This window comes from Rhinoderma darwinii, chromosome 1, assembly GCF_050947455.1.
Source record: "Rhinoderma darwinii isolate aRhiDar2 chromosome 1, aRhiDar2.hap1, whole genome shotgun sequence".
Classification (NCBI taxonomy): Eukaryota; Metazoa; Chordata; class Amphibia; order Anura; family Rhinodermatidae; genus Rhinoderma; species Rhinoderma darwinii.
This window is the reverse complement of record NC_134687.1, coordinates 424,576,583-424,593,602: the sequence shown is the minus strand read 5'-3', so window position 1 is coordinate 424,593,602 and position 17,020 is coordinate 424,576,583. Positions and strand designations below refer to the sequence as shown.

Here is a 17,020-nt window from a genome sequence, read left to right as displayed (position 1 = left end):
GTGCAAAATGCTAAGGATGACGGCATAAATATATTGATAATCAAGCTGTTATTGATATCTTGCCATCCATCGCTTTTGATTTGGTAATGTTACCATGCACTGTCTTTCAGGTAGTACAGAGTATTGGGAATCTAGGGCAGCAGCTTGGTCACGGAAAGGAACAGTGGATGTCCCCTTTGCATCCTCTTATTCAACAGAGTGTTGGGCGTTTGCGGGATTTCTTGGACAAACTTATAGATATGGAAAGTGATGTTGGTATGTAGCACTAAAATTATTATAAATGTATATCTTTTTATACATTTAAATTTATAGTGAACTTCAGATTGTTAGATTACACTTCTATCATGCCATTTATCCATACCCTCCTGCCTCCTCAATGTTCCTTATCGCTGTGACACTTAATATTAAGATGAAATTCAGATGAATACCTGTTACCAGAATACAGAATTTCTCAACTGAGGGTCACATGTACCTCAGACCATCTCACGTTTTAGTCTGGGGGGAAGCACACAGCACTGGCCCATGAGTAGCAGCCCATCCTTAACGGGTTTCCTCTGACTGCTGTATAAAGGGGGAAGAGGTAAGACGGCTTTATATCCAGCTGGTGGTGTTGTTTTCATGTTGGGATCGCACAGTCATGATACAGTACATGATTGAGCTGAGAATTACGTCCAATCATTTAGATCAGGGCTTCTTAAAATGTGTCTGCTTAGGCCTCTCTAGCGATCAAATACTAACATGCTGCGTCCACATTACCTCCGTAGCAGTGCCAAACAAATAGGACTGTGAAGTGCCCATAATACTCCCAGCAGGACAAACATATACCATCATCCAGCATGAGAAACGCAGTGCAGCACAAAATACCACCCCAGTATTGTCAAACAAATATCACAGTGCAACGTACATAACACCCCTTAGCAGCACCAAATACCACAATGTAGTGTAAAATACTTTCCCATAAGCCCTCAAAATCTACTGGGGAACTGGCCAACGGGTCACATGCTTCCCGGTCCAGCCTTCTACTGTTTGTAGTTTGATAATTATTATAATATTATTGTTATTTGTAATTATATTACTATTACATAACTAGAAATGTATGATATTTAGAAGAGATTATGGGGGCAGATATTTTTCTGGACTTCTTGTCAGCAATCCCATTGAAGAACATTACAGTCAAGATGACATGACTGATAAAAGATGGTGTTCAACTGCCCAATAAATGGATATATCATAGATTTTGTGTCCCCTTAAAGTATGTTATTATTGAAATCACATTTCCTCCAGTAAAAGTCCAATAAAAATCTTGCAGACTTTGGAACTATGAATTCTATCTTCTGTCCCACCAGCAGCCATAGACTGTTTTATGATAGTCTGTATCTGTGGTTCATGCATGTTATGATCCTTTGTGCTGTTTTCTGGCTACTGTGTAAATGTGGCTGAGAAGAGACTTAAAATGGTTTACCTTAAAGTGTAGCTAAACGTTTGACAATCTTCTGACATGTCATAGTGACATGTCAGAAGTTTGGATTGGTGGGAGTCCGAGCACTGAGACCCCCACCAATCGCTAGAACGAAGCAACTGAAGTGCTCGATTGAGTGCTCAGCCACTTCGTGTCTTTTTCTGGAAATCCGATGTATCGGAGTACGGGCTCATAGACTTTCTATTGAGTTCGTACACCGATACATTTATTACAGGAAAAAGCCGAACAGACAGGAAGTGGCTGAGCGCTCACATGAGCGCTTCAGCTGCTTTGTTCTAGTGATTGGTGGGGGTCTCAGTGCTCGGACCCCCACCAGTCCAAACTTCACTAAGATATGTCAGAAGTTTGTCAAATGTTTAGCTACACTTTAAAGAGGATCTTTCACCAGATTTCACAATACAAACTGCATACATTATTACATAGATATCCTAGACCTGATGAGACTGGTGTACTTATTGTGAAAATCCATGTAAGAATGGCTGTATAATCCTTTCTCAAAGATTTTATGCCTTATAGTAAAATAAATATTTTATGAGAAATATATGCATGACACCAAGTATATGCTCAGTACAAGCTAAAGTTTCCCCTCGCTCTGCAGATAGAGAGCCTGTCTTCCAGCAGCAGTTTTAGTGTGGAATTACACCTTCTAACTCCATCTGCTGCTTTCTTTAACTGCAGAGCCAGGGAGACTGTAGTTTGTACTGATGTGAGATTTCAGCATGTTGCAGGGAAGGAGGGACGCTGATAGGAACTTGTCAGCTTTAAGTGGGAGGAGACTAAGATTGCATCATACATATACTTGGTCTCATAAAAAGATCATTTTAATGGCAGAAAATTTTTAAAAAGGATCATACAGCCATTCTTACACAGATTTTCAAACTTAGTACACCAGTCTCATCAGGTCTATTAAATAATGTATGCCGTTTGTATTGTGAAATCTGATGACAGATCCTCTTAAGGCGTACGTTACTCATGCCAAGTTACTTCACTGCAGTCAAAGTTTACAAACAAATTATAAGATAGGGTTTGTCTTAGCTTTCATACTTTTATGTATATTCACATGCAGCAGATGTGGTGCAGAAAAGTCTGCAACTGTTCCATACATCAGAATTGGGCTTGCAGAAATCCATGCACATGCTGAAGAAACATTCCCATTCACATGTATGGAGCAGTCGCATACATTTCTGCAACTAATCTACTGCGTGTGAATATACTCTTATTCTCCATTTCAACTTTCTAATTAACTGTTCCCTTACTAGAGAAACATTTTTTTTTAACCTTTTTGCTATCTCAAGAATAACCGCTGAATCCTTGTCACAATTATTCCTCTTTACATCTCTCATAGAGTGTGGGCATACATCTCGTACGCTTTTTCACCCATCAGTCACTATTAAGGAAGGATTCCTGCACAAGCGCAAAGCTGAAGCTGTGAATCTGGTTACTCGTTTTACATTCAAGAAAAGATACTTTTGGCTGAGCAGCGAGACTTTATCCTACTCCAAATCCCCAGACTGGCAGGTAAGATGGTATTTAGGCATGTTCTAGATTGGATTTACACTAGTTTTTACAGTCTACATCACACCACTAGGTAAGGCACATATATATGCGTGGTATAGATTGCACCAGCAAGCTGCAAACAGATTATATTCTCTCATCTATTAGAAGACAGCCAAGACTAAATACTGTCAGGTTTGGAGAGTATATGAACATTTTCAATGGATAATGCTAAAAACTGTTTGGTTTAGTCCAGCATATAAAAAATAGTCTTGATGTAAGAATCCAGGCCATGGTTTTGATCCACAATTCTTTCGTTTATTTAGCAGTCATACAGCCGGCAACTTACAAACAATATGGAACTATAAACAAGTCTAAAAAAATAAAATAAATAATTATTTTTAAAAAAGCTGTGAGGCGACAATTAAAAAATCTGTGAACGTTTTGCCAAAAGTCCAGTCTGTTAAGGGGGACCTGTCACCTCTCCTGACATGTCTATTTTAGTAAATACTTATATTCCCCATGAAATAACAATTCTGGATCATCTGTTCTTTATTTTCTTTATCATCTGTTCTTTATTTAAATTTTTTCCTCCTAGATATTTATGAATAAATTTAAAACTGGGTTATTTTCAACTTTAGTTCTTGCCCTAAATCCTCCCAGTCAACCTTAAGGGCACCCTTATCCTGGCAAAGTCTCTAGACTAAATCGTATTCAATTCTTGATCGCAGAGTTAAGGGGGTTTTACACTGGGTGATTATAATGCTGAAGAGTGTTCATATAATGCTCGTTGCCGATAATTGTAAACAGGGCAGTGATCAGCAGATGAACGAGCAAACGCTCAATCATCTGCTGATTGTATAGTTTTAAAAAAGTAAAATATTATCGTTGTCGGCAGCACATCTCCATGTGTAAACAGGGAGACGAGCTGCCGACATGATAATAATGTATGGGGACGAGCGATTGGAGTAACGACCGCTCGTCCCTATCCACAGCTCCGTGTGACAGGAGCAAACGTGTGCCGATCAACGATGTCTCGCTGATCGGCGCTCGCTGCAGCGGCATATTTTCGGCCGGTGTAAAAGGCCCTTTAGCACGCTTAGATTCTACCTGGAAGACTAAAGGGCCTTTTACACCTGCCGATATTTGGCCGGTGCAGCAATCGCCGATCAAGGATGTCTGGTTGATCGGCTCGTTTGCTCCTGTCACACGGAGCTATGGATGGGGACGAGCGGTCATTACTCCGATCGCTCGTCCCCATACATTCTCCGATTGCTCGTCCCCATACGTTATTATCATGTTGGCAGCACATCTCCCTGTTTACACAGGGAGATGTGCTGCCGACATCAATAATATTTAACTTTTTTTAAACTATACGATCAGCAGATGATCGAGCGTTTGCTGAGCTGTTTCAGCAACAGATTTCTTTGAACGTTTCACCCCCCCCTTATAGCCCCGAAGATGTAAATATCATGGAAACTGACATCTGCCTTTTAGAAGTACAAGCATTTATAAATGCTTAAAACTTTGCAAAATACTGTGCCCTGATGGCTTTTCAGACCTATATTATAAAACATTTGCCTCCCTTCTGAACCCTCATCTAGTTACTCTTTTTAATGCTTACTCTTAAATCTGGTGCCTCCCTGAACCCTACCTCGACTTTAGTACAGATTGCTATGATCCCTAAACCTAACAAAGATGATCTAGACATACATAACTACCGTCCTATTTCTCTTTTGAATATTGATATCAAATTGCTGGCGGAAATCCTAGCTACCCGCCTTAATTTGTTTCTTACTTCCCTTATCCATCGGGATCAGGCAGGATTTATTCTGCGTCGTCAATGTAATGACAACATTTAGAAGGGACATTCACTTAGCACATATAGCTGCCTCATGGGTGCTGCCCTCCTTGTAACTGTATCGCCGGCGGCCGCGGGTCTCACTCACCCCAGCAGGCGCCAGCTTAGCTGTCCTCAGTGTCGGCATCTCTCTGCTCAGGGACTCCGGCGTGCTCTGCTCTCTTCCCCTTCCTCGATCTATGCTCGTAAAGTGTGCGCGCGCTGGCCCTTTAATGAACGGGGACTAGCACCAGGAATATTGCTCCCAGCCTATCCCCGCACACCTTGGACTTTTTAAGGAACTCTGCCCACTTCCTCAGTGCCTGAGCAATGTTAGTGCTAACCTAGAGTTAGTCTGCAAAGGTTCCATTTCCAGTTCCCTGAAAACTGTGTCTGTGACTATCCAGTATCCGTGTCCAGTCCTGTATCTTGTGTCCATTGTCCGTGACCGTGACGACCCCAATATCCGTGCTAAGTGTCTGTGATGAGTCCAGTGTCTGTGACGTATCCAGTGACGAGTCCAGTGTCCGTAACCAGTACAGCTACCGAGAATCAGGAACAATTCAGCTTCCGTTAATACAGCACAAGCCAGCTTCCGGTAATCCAGGACAAGCCATCTTCTGGTAATCCAGCACAAGCCAGTTTCCGATAATCCGGCACAAGCCAGTTTACGATATCCAGCACAAGCCAGCTTCCGATAATCCAACACAAGACAGCTTCAGTTAATCCAGCACAAGTCAGCTTCCAGTAATTCGGCACCAGCCTGCCATCAAGGTCCCATTGAGCAGTGATTGTTATTTACTTGCCTGGCCAGCTGCAACTTAGTTACGCGGAGTAGCCCAGTGGGTGCACATTCCCCGTGGACGTGACAGTACCTCTCTCTGGATATTTTGAAAGCCTTTGACTCCTTTTCGTTGCATTACATGACCTTTGCACTTCTAAAATGGGGATTCCTGTCAAACTTTTTTGGTTGGATATCTGTTCAATATTCTAATCACACGGCCCAGGCTCATTATGTTGGATATAAATCTACACCGTTCTCCATAGAGAGAGGAACGAGGCAGAGCTGCCCTCCCTCTCCTATTCTTTTCGTCTTATCTATAGAGCCAGTCACTGCCGCCATCAGGGCCTCCTCAGATGTCAAGGGATAAGAGGTAGCGGCACTCCATCATAAATTGCGTCTGTTTGCAGATGACATATTGTTTGCACTGACCCAACCCCTTACCATCCTACCTAATCTTTCTATTGTCTGAGGCCCCATGCACACAACCATGTCCGTAATCATTGTCCGTGTTTACGGGCATGGCCGGCCGCGGACAGCATCCGCATTTGCGGAGTGTGCACCCATTTTAAAATATGGGAGCAGGGTCCGTAAAATAAAAAAATAGGACATGTCCTATTTTTTACGGAAAGGTTTCTATGGCCCGGACACCTTCACATAAATATACGGGAAGGTGTCCGTCAGCCATAGAGATGAATAGGTCCATGATTGCGGACCGTAATTACGGTCCATAATTACGGACGAAATCTACGGTCGTGTGCATGGGGCCTCAGCATTCTGTAAGATATCTGGACTCGTCATTAATGATTCGAAATCGCATGCTCTCCCCATCTCCATGCCTGGAACCTCTATCTCGCTTTTACAGTCCTCATGCACATTCCAATGGTCCTCAATGCACTTAGACTACTTACAGTTAGGTCCAGAATTATTTGGACAGTGACACAAGTTTTGGTAGTTTAGCTGTTTACCAAAACATATTGAATATACAGTTATATAATCAATATGGGCTTAAAGTGCAGACTCTCCGCTTTAATTTGAAGGTATTCACATCCTAATTTGAGGAAGGGTTTAGGAATTACAGCTCTTTAATATGTAGCTGCGTCTTTTTCAAGGGACCAAAGGTAATTGGACAATTATCTCAAAAGCTATTTAATGGGCTGCATGGGCTATTCCCTCGTTAATCCATCATCAATTAAGCAAGTAAAAGGTCTGGAGTTGATTCCAGGTGTGGCATTTGCATTTGGAAGCTGTTGCTGTGAACCCACAACATGAGGTCAAAGGAGAGAATCTCAATGCAAGTGAAACAGACCATCGTTAGGGTTAAAAAAAATGAAGAAATCCATCAGAGAGATAGCACAAATGTTAGGAGTGGCCAAATCAACAGTTTGGTACATTCTTGAAAAAAAAGAGCACACTGGTGATCTTGTGAACTCTAATAGGCCTGGACGTCCACGGAAGACAACAGTGGTGGATGATCGCAGAATCCTTTCCATGGTGAAGAAAAAGCCCTTCACAACGTCTACCCAAGTGAAGAACACTCTCCTGGAAGTAGCTGTATCAGTACCTAAGTCTACCATAAAGAGAAGACTTCATGAGAGCAAATACAGAGGGTTCACGACAAGGTGCAAACCATTAATCAGCCTCAAGAATAGAAAGGCCAGATTAGACTTTGCCAAACAACATCTACATAAGCCAGCCCAGTTCTGTAAAAGCATAAAACTAAGATCAACCTGTACCAGAATGATGGGAGGAAGAAAGTATGGAGAAGGCTTGGAACGACTCATGATCCAAAGCACACCACATCCTCTGTAAAACATGGTGGAGGCAGTGTGATGGCATGGGCATGCATGGCTTCCAAGGGCACTGAGTCACTAGTGTGTATTGATGATGTGACTGAAGGCAGAAGCAGCCGGATGAATTCTGAAGTGTTCAGGGATATACTTTCTGCTCCGATTCAACAAAATGCAGCAAGGTTGGTTGGACGTCGCTTCGCAGTACAGATGGACAATGACCCAAAACATACTGCGAAAGCAACCCAGGAGTTTTTTAAGGCAAAGAAGTGGAATATTCTGCAATGGCCAAGTCAATCGCCAGATCTCGACCAGATCGAGCATGCATTTTACTTGCTTAAGACAAAACTTAACGCAGAAAGACCCACAAACAAGCAACAACTGAAGACCGCTGCAGTAAAGGCCTGGCAAAGCATCACAAAGGAGGAAACCCAGTGTTTCGTGATGTCCATGGGTTCCAGACTTCAGGCAGTCATTACCTGCAAAGGATTCTCTACAAAGTATAAAAAAAAAAAAACGTTATATATGGTAATGTTAATTTGTCCAATTATTTTTGAGCCCCTGAAATGAGGAGGCTTTGTAGAAAAATGGTTGCAATTCCTAAACGTGTCCAGGATATTTTTGTTCGACCCCTTGAATTAAACCTGAAAGTCTACACTTCAATTGCATCTCAGTTGTTTCATTTCAAATCCAATGTTGTGGCATGCAGAGCCCAAATCATGAAGATTGTGTCACTATCCAAATAGTTCTGGACCTAACTGTAGGTGTCTGTATCACTTCATTTCATAAGGACTCTGCTAACTATATGCCCCTATGTTGCGTTTTATAAGTAGTCTTATTATCCAGCTTGTCCCTATTGATGATCTCCTGGTTGGGTAGGATATATGTTACTAAAATGACCATTCTGCTTAAATTACTACCTCTAACGTACTTTCCCAGTCTCTGTTCCCTCCTTCCTACGACTTCTGAAAAATCGTCTTATTTCCTTCCTTTATCTGGAAAATAGGCGGACCATAACCCACCCTAGCAGCCCACAAATGGGACAGTAGTCTAGGGGTCCCTAATCTCTTGTGATATTATCAGGCTGCTACTATATCGCAACTCTCCCTTCTGCATTGCACAGCGGACAAGCCACTTTGGGTGTTTTTGAAGATCCCTGTTACCAATTGACTGAGTTTCAGTGGGTACCCTCAACCCTCCGCCAAAGGCGTAACTTGAAGCTCTTGGGCCCCAGTGCAAAATCTATACTAGGACCCCCACCTACCATATATCATTTATAATACTCGTGTCTTCTTATGCAGCTGAGGGGCTTTTGGGTCCCCTCAGGCTCCAGGGCCCGGCTGCGACTGCTACCTCCACACCCCCTATAGCTAACCCCTGCCCCACGACTCACAGTCCACTGATACGGGACTCACTACAGGTATGGGATGCGGTCAAGCTTTTCGGCAAACTTATTTACCCCCATCTCCGCCTCGAATCCCTCAGGCTAAATATAGCATTTCCTCCGGGTTTAGATGACTATCTCTGCTTTTCCTGGTGGTGTAGGAATGGCCTTCAAAAGGTTTATCACCTTTTTTCCTCCTCTGGCCTTCTTTTTTTTGAGGCGTTGAAAGAAATTTTCTCCATCCCTCCATCAGAAACTTTCCGACATATGCAACTTAAACCGTTGACTCACAATCCTCCTTCACAATTTTGATTCCTTGCATTCTCTCACTACTTTTAGAGCATATGTAAAATGTCTGTCACGTTGGGTATGTGGACCCACTGGGCCATATCACCTTGACGGTATGGCAGCTGGCCAACAGGACACAGGTCACAGTCTATAGTTCGTATAGTGTACCTGTGGTAGCTCAGACAGAAGCAAGACAGGCTCGGCTGGGACTTGGCAGCAGGCAGGCGCCAGGTGTGGAACACAGCACAGCATGACTTCAGCTCAACACGGCACTTGACCAGGATAGTGCGGGATACAGGTTACAGGTAGCAGGAACGGGAAACACTGGGAACTGGAAAACACTTAGGAGACCATTTGCATAGACAGACTAGGATAATGACAACAAGGCTCAGGCATTGCAGGGAGGGGCACAGCCCTTCTAATAATCCAGGGTGCTCTGGGAGCAATCAGCTCAACCTCCCACCTGTGTGCGACCTGGCTGCTTGTCTGGACTGAGCTCCCGAGCACACCCTGGTGGTCACTGTGGAACAGGACGGCCGCATGTGCAGACATCTCTGGAGAGAAGGGCGTCGACCAGATGGAAGGAGTTTGTGGTCAGCGACCACGGACGTTACAATGTCTCCACATTCTTGTGGTCTTATATCACTTGTTAATTCCACATTCAACGGTGTTACCTATCATACTGCACACACTAAATGGTAGTCAGATTTAGCTGGGTCAAGAGATAGAGCTGATTGGAACAATGCATGTGACGCAGTCTCCTCCTGCTCTATTAACACTACTACAGTGGAATATGTATATAAGGTTCTCATGCGCTGGTATTTGTTTCCTGCAAGGATAGCCCATATGGTTCCTGGCTATCTTGCCAACTGCTTTAGAGGCTGTGCCTACATTGGTGATATTCTGCATGTGCGGTGGACCTGTTCTAGTTTACTGCGATTTTGGTCTCATGTTTATGGCCTAGCTCGAGGGGTCCTTCGCACTTCTCTCCACAGAGACCCTTGGAAAGCCCTGCTTCACCACAAATCTTCTGACCTTACCCGAGCACATTATTGATTACTTACCGTACATTTATCTTCCTATCAGCTAAGCAAACGACAGCCAATGCTTTGAAGAAACCATATACAGGTTGTCATGATGCGGGGTGTGGACCCACTGGACTGTACCGCGTAGCGGGACGGCAGCTGACCAAACCGGTATAGTACAGAGTCTATAGTCCAAAAGAGTACCTGTGGCAACTCGCACAGTAGCAAGGCAGGCTCGGCTGGGACCAGGCGGCACGTAGACATCAGGCGTGGTGTAGCAGAACAGGTGTGGAATGCAGCACAACACGACAACAGCTCAGCACGGTACTAGATCTGGATAGCACGGGATACTGGAACAGGGAACACTTGGAAACTGGAAGACACTAGGAGACCATTAGCAAGACAAACTTTGGGTAACGAACAATGCTCAGGCAAAGAACAAGGGGGCAGAGCCCCTTTTATAGTCCAGTAGCATTCTGGGCTTGATTGCAGACTTCCTGCAATTATGCGCGCACTGGCCCTTTAAGACCGTGCACGCTAGGGCGCACGCGCCCTCCGGGAGACAGTCTCGATACCACGAAGTGAGTGCCGGCGCCTCACTGGGGGACGACGCAGCAGAGAACACACATGTCCGTGGCCACGGCCATCAAGGGGTAAGTCAGAACGACAGGCCGTGGCCATAGACGTTACACAGGTATTCTGTACTCAGGATTTCTATCCAAATTGGATACTTTTATGAACAATGAACAACTCACCAGTAATTCTTTCCGAAACCCACTTGAAATTTCTTAAGATCTGGGGGTCCATAGATCTTTCATGCCCATTCCCATCTACCACTTACTAGTCTCTCCTTCTGATAATTCTGGGGATTTCTCTTGGAAGCCTTCCCCTCACACCCTTTTTTTTTTCTCCTTTGTGCCTCTCTTCTTTCTCTCCTGAGTTTTTTTCTTTCCTTTTACTTCTTTAATGCACTTTTGTATGATATTAGTCTTTGCACAAATGGAACGGCGCATGTGCTGTTCTGTCCGTAGTTGATGATTGATCAATGTTGCCTTTTTTTTACATTAATATGAAGAAGCACCTGGTCTAGCTTCATATTTGTTTGTTTACTTATTGTAAAATTTAATAAAATAGCTACGCAGTCTCACTCTGTCTGCACTGAATGGTCTGTGTAGAGGGACACATCCACAACTGGCAATTTATTCATACATTTCAGGAAGGAATGACAGAGGAACGGTACAACGCAAATTTTGTTAGAAAAGTAATTATTCAGCTCTATTATAGCTCTTTAACCCCTATCCGCACGAGTAAGTAACTATACGTCGTCGCGGGAGGTTACTTCCCGCACGAAAAACGTATAGTTACTGAGTTGTTTCCGGTGCACACTGTCGCCGACAGCTGACACTCCACTCTTGCCGGCCAGCGGTCCTTTGCCGCTGATTTCGGTGAATTAACCCCTTAAATTCGGCGATCGGTTGCAATCGCTGAATCTTAGGGGTTTCTAGCATATCGGCAGACCCCGGTCCGAAATCGCGGGGTTTGCCGATAGTTAGCATGGCAAACGGAAGCCAAACAATGCCATGGACGGAAGCCCATCAGGGCCAACCTTCGGCTGGTCCTGTTAGGCTTCCTGTCAGAGTGACAGGAAGTCACTGTGTCGTTCCCGATGCACACTGTAGGCGACAAGGTGTGCATCGGGAACTGGGAGATCAGCTGTCCCCGACAGCTGACACTCCAGTGTTGCTGATCAGCGGCTCATCGCCGCTGATTTCGGCAATTAACCCGATAAATGTGGTGCTCGATTGCGATCGACACATTTGGGGGGTTTGTAGCACATTAGCAGCCCCCATGCAATTGCTGATGCTTGTGATGGCATCCGGAGGCCAGGCAACGGCCTCCGGGTCTGCCATGTATGGAAGCCTATGGCTGGTTCTCGTAGACCAACTGTCAGAGTGACTGTGATGTCACACTGACAGTTGGAATACATTACACTACCTAGGTAGTGTAATGTATTCTAGCAGCGATCAGAGCTGAAGGTAAAAAAAAGAAAGTGTAAAAAGTTAATAAACAAAAAAATAAAGTGTAAAAAGTAAAAAAAAGTTAATAAAAATGTTTTACAAAAGTGTAAAAATAAAAGTTTTTGTTTTCCTATAATAAGTCATTTATTATAGGAAAAAAATGAAACCGTTAAAAAAGTACACATATTTGGTATCAACGTGTTCGTAACGACCCAAACTATGAAACTATAATGTTCTTTTTTCCGCACGATGAACACCGCAAACAAAATAAACGGAAAAACTATGTCAGCATCGCTATTTTTTGGTCACCACCCCTCCCAAGATATAGAATAAAAAGTGATCAAAAAGTCGCATTTACCCCAAAATAGTACCAATAAAAACTACAACCCGTCCTGCAAAAAAAAAAACCTCCCACGGCTTAAAATAGGGTGTCTCAGAAAATTAATTATTTTATAGAAACGTAATTTTATTATGCAAACGCTGGAAAACGGAAAAAAATAACTATACACATATGGTATCGCAGTAATCCTACCGACCCGCAGAATAAAGTAATAAAGTAAAACGTAATTTATTGCGCACGGTGAACGCCGTAATAAAGAATTTCAACCGCCAAAATCGCAGTTTTTTGGTCACCTTAGCTCTAAAAAAGATCCTGTGTGGTCAAAATGCTCACTATACCCCTAGAAAAATTCCTTATGGGGTGTAGTTTCCAAAATAGGGTCACTTTGGGGTGGTTTTCCACTGTTTTGCTCCCTCCGGGGCATTGCAAACCCGACATGGCACTGAAAACCAATCCAGCAAAATCTGCGCTCCAAAATCCAAAAGGCGCTCCTTCCCTCCTGAGCCGTGCTGTGGTTCCAAACATCAGTTTATGACCACATATGGGGTATTGCCGAAATTGGGAGAAATTGGTTTACAAATTTTCTCTTTTATTCCTTGTAAAAATGAAAAAAAAAATCTATGTTTCCACAGAAAAAAAGGTGATTTTCATCTTCACAGACTAATTCCACTAAATTCTGAAAAAAAAACTGTGGGGTCAAAATGCTAACTATACCCCTTGAAAATATCCTTAAGGGGTGTAGTTTCCAAAATGGGGTCACTTTTGGGGGGTTTCGACTGTTTAGGTACCACAAGACCTCTTCAAACCTGACATGGTGCCTAAAATATATTCCTAAAAAAAGGAGGCCCCAAAATCCACTAGGTGCTCCTTTGCTTCTGAGGCTGGTGCTTCAGTCCATTAGCACACTAGGGTCACATGTGGGATATTTCTAAAAACTGCAGAATCTGGGCAATAAATATTCAGTTGCGTTTCTCTGGTAAAACCTTCTGTGTTACAGAATTGTTTTTATTACAAATGAATTTCGGCAAAAAAAATGAAATTTGTAAATTTCCCCTCTACATTGCCTTAATTCCTGTGAAACGCCTAAAGGGTTCAAATACTTTCTGAATGTGGTTTTGAATACTTTGAGGGGTGCAGTTTTCAAAATGGGGTGATTTATGGGGACTTTCTAATATATAAGGCCCTCAAAGCCACTTCAGAACTGAACTGGTCCCTGAAAAAATTGCCTTTTGAAACTTTCTTGAAAATATGAGAAATTGCTGCTAAAGTTCTAAGACTTGTAACGTCCTAGAAAAATAAAAAGACGTGAAAAAAAACGATGCAAACATAAAGTAGACATATGGGGGATGTTAACTAGTAACTATTTTGTGTGGTATTACTATCTGTTTTACAAGCAAATACATTTACATTTCGAAAAATGTTAATTTTCGCAAATTTGCGCTAAAATGTAACGTTTTTCACAAATAAGTATTGAATTTATTGGCCACATTTTTCCACTAGCATAAAGTACAATATGTCACGAGAAAACAGTCTCAGAATCAATTGGATAGGTAAAAGCATTCTGGAGTTATTACCACATAAAGTGACACATGTCAGATTTGAAAAAATCATCTGTGTCCACAAGGCCAAAACAGGCTGTGTCCTAAAGGGGTTAACACCTCTGGATGACATCATTATGTTTGTATCTCTATTCCGTGACATTGTCCTTGTTTTGTTATATTACTGTGCACATTTTTCCCATAGTGTGACGTCACTGTGTGCAATAACCTTTCCTATGACTTCAGTGTTTTTTTTATGCATGTACTGCGACATCTCTTTTCACATTATCCCTGTACAGTACCACATTGTGACCATGATCACTGTGTGCATCATCCCTGTGCTTATTATCCCTGTGCTGTGACATCAATAGGTGCAATATGCTTGTATTATAATGTTGTGTTTATTGTCCCTGGTGCTATGACATCATTGTGGCCCTTATCCATTAGCTGTGACATCACTATGTTATCCTTGTTCAGTAACATCACTGTATAGCTGTGACATCACTATATTATCCTTCCCTATACCTTTCCTATGACTTCACAGTATTTATTATCCATGTACTGAATTTGTTATTCTTGTTTTTTATGCATGTGGTTAAATATTATTGTGTGCATTATCCAGGTTCTGTGACATAACTGTAAGAATTATTACTCATTCAGTATGTTAAGTGTAGCGGTAGCAGTTACATCTGGTAACTGTTGCCAGAGCTAGCCCAGTGGTTCCACTGCTGCATAAGCGGATACTAGTACTCAAATGCACATGTAAATTTGAGAGTACTCTGTTACAGATTTTACATTGGGGCATAGGAACTCAACGTTTCATCTCTGCCAGGCCAGCACAAGCCCTCAGGAAAGACAATTATTCAAGTTTACACAGGGTTGTGAAAACTATTTTGATAATATTAATAATAATAGCTATGACATTTGAATGCTATTATCCTAGCAGTGCAGTTATACATTAAAGTTCTTACTGCAATTTCTTTCCTTTTTACAGGTTCGTTCTTCTATACCAATACATCGGATCTGTGCTGTAGAGCGAGTAGATGAAAATGCATTTCAGCAGCCCAATATGATGCAGATCATTACCCAGGATAGTGAAGCACAGGGAGGCCATATAATGTACATACAATGCAAGGTGAGAATCAGGGCTATATTTACCAGACAATGTAAATTGTACAAAATTACAGACTGTAATGTGTGAGACAAATGAAATATTATGTATATTTTATTCTGGCCAAACAGAATGTAAATGAGCTGAATCAATGGCTCTCTGCTCTGCGCAAAGTCAGTTTATGTAACCAGCGCCTGTTGCCAACCTATCACGCAGGGGCCTATCGCAATGCACATTGGACATGCTGCCTACAAAATGAACGTACAGGTAATGTTTATACAGTTTAGCGTACTTGAATATATTGCAAGCCTATAGTTTACAATCCAGTTATGCCTTGTCTATTTTATAGTTCGTGGGTGCAGTCGAACACATTTGGCTGTAACTCTGGGGGACTGGAGTGATCCTTTGGATCCTGATGCAGAGGCTCAGGTCCTATATCGACATCTTCTATCTGTAAAGGACATACTCAGGTTTGCAAATACAGCTTGTATTCTAATCATACACTGGGTTTGCTTTCATGTCTAGTGATTGCATGGCTTCATCATATGTTTTGCCCCTCTTGTCGTCCATTGTATATTGTAAGTATTTGAAAAATACACCCAATATTCTTCCAAGCAGGGCATTTTCCGTGCTGTCTGCAAAATCTTTGATCTGTTGATTCCTTTTTTAATTAGGAATAAGTGTCTGGAGGGGGCAGAATGTGCATCTGTAGGAAAACCGGATTCTATAGGTTACAACGACAAAGTGTTTGAAGGTTCAGTATGATGTCTGCGGGATATTCATGTTTACTTCAGTATAGTATTATATGAGTAACGTATCACTATATCGTTCTCATTTATCTCACTCAGGTTCCACACCATCTTCCCCAGCCAGACGTTTAATTTCTGTGATTGAGGATTTACAAAAAGCGCACCAAGCCTTCGAGAGGAGAGAACGAGAGGAGACACCGAATCACAGTCAATGTACCTAGAACACAGACTATTACAACCTGTGTCTGTATTCAAGCCCTTTTTATTGCTCTTCAGACTTGGCTAATTTTCCTCCGATTTTTGTACTTTTTCCCTGAGGCCAAGAATAAAATAAAAAAACAAACAAACGATGCAGATATTTTTCTCTTTTTTTTTATTTTGTATCTTTTCTCAGGAGAGGACCTCAAAGTCAGAACTAATTTGCTTCCTTTCTTGGAAATGGAAGTGTATTTGTCAGCAGTTTCACACTTTGTCCCTGGAGGTCTGAGTTGGCCATGTTTTAAATACCATCATTTATCATTGAGTGACCTGCAGTCTTCCCCAGCCTGGATGTAGTTCATTCTAGAGATTGTAGTGTACCTGTTACCCTACAGAGCACAATTGTACCTCATTGGGCATCCATTTTTCATCACCTCTTCTGCGCAGTAAGGTGGCTTTATTTACACTTGTCAGCTATACAAATGTCATCATTACTGTAAATGTCTGCAGTTACCAAAGCAAAGGTAGTCCAGCAATTACAAAGGAATTGATTGTAGGGTGCTGGTATTATAACATTAGTCTATACAGTTGCAGACTTTATTGTCTGTGCTTCTGCAAAGGGGAGAGATTTACAAAGCAAAATTCGTCTGAAATTGGGCCAAAAAACTGGCATATATGTGACGCGGTAAATTTTTTATGTGTTTTAGACACTTTGTAAGCCTCACTTGATTTGAAAAATGTGTAGAAAAGTAGCGTGGCTAAGAAGTAGTACAAAGCACCATATTTATTAATGATGTGTGCCAGTCTTTTGGCACAAAATGTTGGTATAAAGTATGCCATTCATGATGGGGTGTAATGAAGAGAAAAATGTTTTAAAATGACGCGCCAAATGTATCATACAGCGTTAGCCACTGGCTCAGTTTTTGCCTGTCTGGTCTATTTTTATCTTGTCTAACTTAATAAATCTCCCCATTCTGTTCCACG

At 42.2% G+C, this 17,020-nt stretch overlaps 1 protein-coding gene across 2 annotated transcripts in view; it reads left to right on the top strand.

Annotated features, from left to right (window-relative positions):
• The window catches only part of RASAL1 (RAS protein activator like 1), a 114,574-nt gene extending 97,554 nt beyond the window's left edge, over positions 1 to 17,020 (top strand). For both annotated transcript variants that reach the window (XM_075830080.1, XM_075830070.1), the window contains 7 exons: positions 111 to 255; positions 2,826 to 2,998; positions 14,973 to 15,113; positions 15,221 to 15,356; positions 15,439 to 15,559; positions 15,764 to 15,843; positions 15,938 to 17,020. In XM_075830080.1, the coding sequence (XP_075686195.1) occupies positions 111 to 255; positions 2,826 to 2,998; positions 14,973 to 15,113; positions 15,221 to 15,356; positions 15,439 to 15,559; positions 15,764 to 15,843; positions 15,938 to 16,059 (918 nt within the window). In that variant the 3' untranslated portion in view covers positions 16,060 to 17,020. The remainder of the gene's footprint in view (positions 1 to 110; positions 256 to 2,825; positions 2,999 to 14,972; positions 15,114 to 15,220; positions 15,357 to 15,438; positions 15,560 to 15,763; positions 15,844 to 15,937) is intronic.